The sequence below is a fragment of the Anthonomus grandis genome, chromosome 8 (genome assembly GCF_022605725.1).
Source record: "Anthonomus grandis grandis chromosome 8, icAntGran1.3, whole genome shotgun sequence".
Lineage (NCBI taxonomy): Eukaryota > Metazoa > Arthropoda > Insecta > Coleoptera > Curculionidae > Anthonomus > Anthonomus grandis.
This window is the reverse complement of record NC_065553.1, coordinates 15,458,132-15,466,028: the sequence shown is the minus strand read 5'-3', so window position 1 is coordinate 15,466,028 and position 7,897 is coordinate 15,458,132. Positions and strand designations below refer to the sequence as shown.

Genomic DNA, 7,897 nt, shown 5'->3' with positions numbered 1-7,897 from the left:
TTTGAATGATTATTTGTTTTCCCGGTATGTAAGGAAAAAGAAGCAGCATCAAAGGATCGTTCTTTATCATGACAGTGTGAGATCTCATATATCAGCTAAATCAACAACCTATATGACTAGCCAAAAGATTGAATTAAAGGGCCATTCCTCCGTACAGCCCCAAATATGTCTTTTCTCTTACCAATTATCAAAAAAAAATGTGAAATATTTCTCAATCGGAGTAGAAAGAGATACTAAGAAGATTGGTTCAAAGCCACGCAAAAGGATTTCATCAGTATTAGGCTCAAAATATGAATAGCAACCCTTGTAGCTGGGTATTTTTATTTTCTTAAAAAGATAGAATAAAACATTTTGTCATAAATAAATTTAATATATTTGATCAATGATAATACACATTTCTTAAATATCGGCGACAAAAATATACAAATATTGTTACGCATTTAGGTACTTGTTTCAATTAATCCACGATAAAGATTAACCTGAATATGTATTTTTTTATTATTATAACTTTACTAGAATCCTAATAAAATTTTATTTAAGACTTAATTTAATATTCTATTCTAATCACACTGTTTAAACTACAAATAAATCTATAAAAATTCTCTATTCAAGCTATAATATAATATTTACAGAAATGACTAAAAAAATGCATTTTTAAATACATTTTAAAATTTAATTAACACATCATGAGAATATAATTACAATACGTGCCGCTTAGCGTTAGAGATTTGAACCTAAAATCTACGTGAAAGTTACCACAAAAACCATATAGGCCATATTGAAATAGGAAACACTTATTGCTTCTCATCGAAGGAGGTTTTAACAAAATAAGTGGTAAGCGTCCCTTTTCCCTTAACGAATGTGGGACCTCGACATTCACAAGAATACCCGGCGTTTTTTAGGATTTCCGCCGTATCTTCGGTAACTTGGATTCGCCCCATTATACCACAGGAGTCCATTCTGGAAGCCACATTTACTGTATTACCCCATATATCGTATTGGGGTTTTTGAGCACCTACTACACCTGCTATTACTGGACCATGATGTAAACCTAAAAATATCAAGTAATTATTTGATATTGACAGGGAGAATAAATGAAGGTCGTTAATGTATTTTTTTATGAAGGTATATGGATAAAATAGAATTTCCAGTATTAACTTTTCTGGGAAAACATTTAGTAAATAATGTTTTTTTTTTGGCAAGAATTAGTATGGAGGCTGGTACTTTCAAGACTAGAAGAAGTAGGTGTTTACCTTAAATGTTAAAATGGAACGCATTGTTTGTTAATGTTTCTAGATTTCGCGTAAAAATCTTAATATGGTAGTTATGTAGAAAAGGTGAGGGTAGTATTTGTCGACATGGTTTTTTTAGATAAACAAACAAAGGAAAAAACCAAAGCAAAATAAAATATTTATATTGACTATAAAAACAGGTTAAGGTAAAGGTTATATCGCACAGGTAGCTGGAGCGTCATGAATGTAGAATTTTACTAATACTGTTACTAGACTATATTCAGCTCTAGTACTCTAGAGCTGAATATACAAATCGGTTGTTCACTCTTACTTTTTTATTCTCTTGATGCCTTGTCATAAAAAGTACATAAGTAGAAAAACGCGTCAGCAAGTACCCTTACTTTTTCTGCTGATAGGATACGTAAAATGTTTGTAATTTATACTGAAAACTGCCCATATTTGAAACATGAATGAATGTGGATAAAAAAATAAACCTTATTTTCAATGAACAAAAAAGTATTTATTACTTATTTTAATAAATTGCCTTTGATTTAATTGACCTCCATACAAAAATACAGTTGCTCAAAACGTCTGCGCACATTATCGAGCATTTCGGGTGTTATTAACTAACATTCTTTAAGAATTCTATTTCGACAATCTTCAAGAAGGTCAGGATTTGGGGCAAAGATTTTGGTTTTTAAATGACCCCATAAAAAATTCAAAGGGTAAAGATCGGGAGATCTAGCAGGCCATGCTACGGTATCTCTCTCTCGACCTCTTTTAAGGTCGCTGCGTATGTTTTTCTCGAAATAAGTGAGGATTAGTGTCGCTGCAGTATCGACAGTTGTGTTTATTGACTTCATCATGTAAATAAAAGGAGCATTCGTCCGAGAACCAGACATTGTATAGCAAATTTCTCTCAAGATTTCTAAGATTTCACTTAATCACTAAAGTATTCACAAAATTGTAAACGACTATATAATAATCTCCATTTTAGCTCTTGTGCTAGTTTTTTTTGTAGGCATGATATTTGTACAATTTGAAAATTTTGTGAACGGTATTTTTAGATGTGTTTTCATTCAGGTTCCATCTGAACATAACGCAACACTGCAAATTCTACCACTTCATTTCTCACTGGATGCTGAACTTCATTTTTTCTGTAATGACCCTGTTTCTTTAAACTTCATCATTAAATCATTACATAAGGATGATTTACCCTTTTATCCGGATGATTACAATTAAAAGCACGTGCCTTTAAAAAATAAAAATAGGGGTATGTAGAGAATAAAATTACGTTTAATTCAAGGTCAAATCATTCGAGCCCTATTCCCATTTAAAAACATTGACATGGAGGCTCTGGGGGTTGAGGGGATGACATTGGAGAAACGCAATTTCTATCAATAAATGTCTCCTTTAATATCAAATTTGACGTGTTCGGCCGTTTTTAGCTAAACAATTTAAGATAAATTTTTTTTTGAAGCTTTTTAAAGTGAACTGTTTGGTTTTGGACACCCTGCATACATAGGGACACCATTTATACTATATGGTATTAATTTGTACTATGGATATACTAAATTTTATTTAAATTTTGAGTAATTATTGTTTTTAATTGATCGATATAGTTCTTCTTCTTAATGCTTCTTACCAAATCTAAGCTTGAACCTCTGGAATGCATCCCTATTAATCTGCTCTAAGCTTGTCATAAGACAGATTGCGAAGTCCACTAGGGCGATTATGATATGTTCGGCTTTCCTTGTTGCTTCCTATAAGTTCAAAAATAAATAAAATTAATATATCTGCCGGTTAATAAATAATTTATTTTAATTTTAAAAACTTTAAAAAAATTATCCGTAAGACAAATCTCAGGTATGTTAGTATTATTCGGTTATAGTTAGAGTATAGGTTAGGTCCACTTAAGTAATTTGAAGATATAAATAAAATAAGGTTGAATTCAATAATGTATTAAACGAACCACACAGGCTTTAATGTTAAAAAAATTCTATGCAAACATGCATTTATGTATTTATACCAGAAAAGTTGAATAATTTAACTTTTGACAAACTAAATCTTTCCTGTAAAATGCTTGCATATATTGTTTCCATATATTATATACCTGCGCAAAAAACGTTTTCTAAGAATCATAAAATTTCCTAATTACGACCCTGCACCCAAAATAAATAATCATAAATATTAAATAAAAAAATAAGTTACCTTAAATATATCCTAGCGTAGCAAGAATTGATGGATTAGTCGAATATAGATAAATAGATAGTTTTATACTTACAGCATTATTTTCTTCCTTTCCAGGCCTTAGTCCAGAAGCTAACATGTAGGTGCTCCCTATAGTTTTAATTTTTTCTATGCAGCTAAATTTCGGTTTCAGTAAAAGCTGAAAATAATAAATAAATCATTAAATAGTCCTAATTGATTTTATTGTTGAATACGTTTTGGATAGCATAAGATCTATCCAACAAATCAAGGCATTAATACCCAAATCTTTAATTTCTTAATGTTGAAAGGGAGTCCCTGATCCGGTCTCTATCCGCGAAGGACTCAAATAAAATTAAAATTCTTAAGCAAATACAAAAAATAATAAAGACTTTATTACTCTCCGCCGTGCCATCATTATTATTTAATGTTTTTTTCTGCTTAATAATTACAGTTCCTTAAAGTTTAGATTATTTAAAGACCGTAATAGTTGCGACGAGGGATCTTATCCGGGATAAATGCAAGATATTACTTTAAAAACTGTCTTTTGAAATAGGAATATTATTATTATCTTAAATAAAACAAACTATAAGCATTACAATCTCCTAGTTATTATAACGAGAATCATAAATAAGTTTATACTCTACGGATCAATTTTTAGTTGGTTAAGACGCTTGTGGATCTGGACCAATAAAATAATTATTGAAACATGAGTAATTTCGACGACTATCTTGGTACTAATTTTATCTTATTAATTCAATAGGGATATCACTATTTTTATATCAGCGATTTTTCCAATAAAGATAAAAAAACTGCTTGCAAATTCAATAGTGTTATTATCGTGATGCTTATTTTCAGGTAATTTTATCTGACTAATTTAATGTAAAATCAAGTTTTTGATATGGTAGATAGTTCTTCCAAAAAAACCGTATTATTATTTTTCCTAATGGTACTTATATTCTAATTTTGTTTAACTTAATGGGAAAATGAGATTTTTGTTGCAATTAGAGATTATTCCAGAAACTTTTTAAAAAATCAAAGTATTCTCATAGTCATGGTATCTACTTTTAGCTGATTTAATCTAAATATATTAATGGAAATATAATAGATTTTCATTTTAATTAGATAGATTTTCTCTATAAATTTATAGTGAAAAAAAATGTACAAGAAAGAGGCAGCCTATCCTGAATGAAAATACCTCACTTGCACGTGTGATTCAGTCCAGTGTTGGATTGTCCAATCGGCTAAGTAAGCTATATAAGTAAGATATATAAGACCAGGATTTTGGTGGAAGTGATCTTAAAATTTTTAAATGTGTATATATTTAAATTTGTGGCAAGTTGAGGCTTGGAATTCAGAGCTACAACAGAACAATTTGGAAAAATTACAAAGCCACTTAATTTTCTGCCCACTTTTTCGTTCCTGGAGGAAATATACTTTCTTTTCGATTTCTATACGCAGGTGCCAATAATAACCAAATATACCTAATATTTGGTTGTTATTGGCCAATATACCCCAATCCTAATAATATTAATAAGTATACATTAATAACTAATATACTACCTAACAATTAATCTACCCCAATCAAAGCCCTTATATAATATCCAAAGCACTTATCAATAAAATTCTCAATGAAGTCTGTTTGCGCAGATTCTTAAATGGCAAAAAGAGATAAAAAAATTATACGGCATAAGCAAACATTCATGCATTAAAGTTCCTTATTGAGAAATTTTGCTAAAATTTTGAGACGATCTTTTACGATTTTTTTTATTGGATGATTTTATAGAACGAGAACGTTTTGTATATTGCGAGGAATATGGTCCAAAATTGACGAACTGTTGAACTTTAAAAACGTTAAATGCTTATTTATGCTAACGGTTCAAATGTTTGGATTTTTATATAATCAATATCTATAATCTATATTTTAGAATATCAATTTTACCTTGTCGAATTCACAAATAATCTCATTCAAAAGTCTCAAACATTCCAACCCTTGCTTGTTAACATCGCTTTCATCATAAAACTCCTTGTAGTTTGGTATGGAAGCGAACATCACAGCCACACACGAATATCTTTCGTGATACAAATCGGTAGTCAAGCGAGTCGATAAGAAATGCTCTGCTACGTGAGCAGGAAGAATATTTTCCAGAAGAATCTGAAAATTTTAATATTAAGTATCTATGATCAAATTTTAAAAACCATCGATATTACCTTGTTGATTCCTCTCATAGTTTCTACTTCCTCTTGTTCAACTTTAAGCTTGGCTTTCCATAAATAATCTGTGCGCGAAGTGAACTCAATTTGCCTGTCAAGAATGTGAAAAAATATAACAACCATTACGAGTACTAGTGCTGTTTTCATTTCGAATGGAAGACCTGGAAATCTAAAGAAAATATTAATAAATTTTATGACTACCAATTAGTCTTAACTTACTTATCTTCGTGATAGTCCAAAGCGTGATAGGTTTGGAAAAATTCCAAATAACTGTAGATCAAGATATGTACAATTACTGAAGTGACCATAAGGCAGAGCTTTAATAAGAATCCCATACGTAGAAATACTGATATTGCGGCTAAGACTAGTGCTGAACTATAGAGATATGTCTATAAAAATGATAATATTAACACGATATTAGACAAAGTTTTATCGAATTTTAGTAATTTTAAATAATTCCTTATTGTTATTTTACAATCTTTTTCAATATTTATTAGCACAAAAGATTGAGATAATGTCGAAAATGTTAATTCCATTAATATGCCCGCTATTTGATAGGTAAATTAAATAATTATCAGATCAAATTTAATTCGATCGGGCTGTTTAAGAAAGAATTATATTAATATGCATTCTGGACCTAGATTTAAATCCACCATGAATAAATTAGGATGGCATAAATGAGAATGATATATTTCGTCTTACTATAATTGTCTTTTAAAAGAAAAAAAAGCTAAGAAAATATTTAATTTTTTTTAATTACTATTCAATAACCTAACCTAAATTGGTTTAAAAATTATCCCGGCATAAAAATGGTTCTTGTAAATAGGTTTTTATATATATTTTTTGAATTATTCCAGCTATTAGATCTGCTCATAAATGATAAAAATATCAGATCTTCTGGTGGAATATGAGTAGTAATATGGTAAATACAATATTTCAAAACTCACTATTTTCGAATTTATATTTTAACATAGTTCTCAATTATTTTTTTTTTTAAATATGTTTTTATGGCTTAGTTTATCAAACATAATAAAACAATATTATTCTATATAATACTCAACTTTTCTATTTTTTTTATATGAACTTTTCATTTGTATACTATTATTCGGATCTTATAAAAAAAACTAATATTTTCACGTAGTTACACCGAATTACAACGAAAATACTATTATTTTATTACCATCTTGCAGCAACGTGCTTTCCGAATTATTCAATTCAGAATAAATAGACTATACTGCATTTTCCCTCTCAGCAACAAGCGCTAGTGGGGAGTCGAAGAATCGATGTTAAATTCAATATTAATAAGCACAAACAATTGAGATAATGTATGACATTCGACTTGCGTTAAAATACCAATATTTGATAGTTAAATTAAATAATGATCAGATCGATTCATAGTTATATCAATTTGCATTCTAGACCTTGATTTATATCTTTCATGAATAAATTACGAGGATTAAATCATTACGGATATCAGAAATAAAAGGTACGAACTTTTAAGCAATGTAATTAAGTATTACGTTTTTCTAAAAATGTCTTTTAAAGTTAATAAAATTTGGAATTTTTTCTAGCAGCAAGCTTGATTGCTGGTTTTCACCAGATATATCATAAAGGTACAAGGTTCTAATGAAAGAATTTGATTATATTTTTGAGAATTACAGGAGTTTTATGTTTATTTTTCGAAACCTAATCTAAAATTTTTTTGAAAATCTATAAATCTTACGTCAAATCTTGAAATATATTGAGAAACAAACCTAAAATAATTCAGTTAGATTCGTCCTAATACAAAACTTTTGGAAACCAATGCCTTACTCTTAATAAATAAAATAGCTAAAACACTTTTGGAATTGCCTGATAATTTGTAGACAATCATCATATTTTATCACAACTACCTCTACAATTCCATTACTGTGACCATATTTAATGTATTAATAAAATATATTAATTTAAAAAAATTAAGAACGTTTCATATTTATTTTTTAATTACAGAAAACTTTTTATTTTAATAAAATTGTGACAATTGTTGTGTTATGCAAAACCACCAGATTTAACCTCAAGTAATAACAAATATTACCCTATTAATAACAAATATTATAGAATATTTAAAAGACAAATATGTGAGAAATACCTTTCTATTTCAAGAAATATATCTCAAATAGACAAAGGTGCAGAAAAATGTCAAAAAATTTTCAAAACTTTCAAAAAAATTCTTAAAATTTGGCAAAAAATAGCGGCATTTTGGT

The 7,897-nt window shown here is 28.9% G+C and overlaps 1 protein-coding gene across 5 annotated transcripts in view; it reads right to left on the bottom strand.

The window, feature by feature from the left end:
- Window positions 1–470: 470 nt before the first annotated feature.
- The window catches only part of LOC126739261 (adenylate cyclase type 2), a 169,617-nt gene continuing 162,190 nt past the window's right edge, over window positions 471–7,897 (bottom strand). For all 5 annotated transcript variants that reach the window (XM_050444854.1, XM_050444852.1, XM_050444853.1 and 2 more), the window contains 6 exons: window positions 5,874–6,043; window positions 5,652–5,823; window positions 5,383–5,595; window positions 3,517–3,621; window positions 2,878–2,995; window positions 471–1,051 (listed from right to left, as the gene is read on the bottom strand). In XM_050444854.1, the coding sequence (XP_050300811.1) occupies window positions 795–1,051; window positions 2,878–2,995; window positions 3,517–3,621; window positions 5,383–5,595; window positions 5,652–5,823; window positions 5,874–6,043 (1,035 nt within the window). In that variant the 3' untranslated portion in view covers window positions 471–794. The remainder of the gene's footprint in view (window positions 1,052–2,877; window positions 2,996–3,516; window positions 3,622–5,382; window positions 5,596–5,651; window positions 5,824–5,873; window positions 6,044–7,897) is intronic.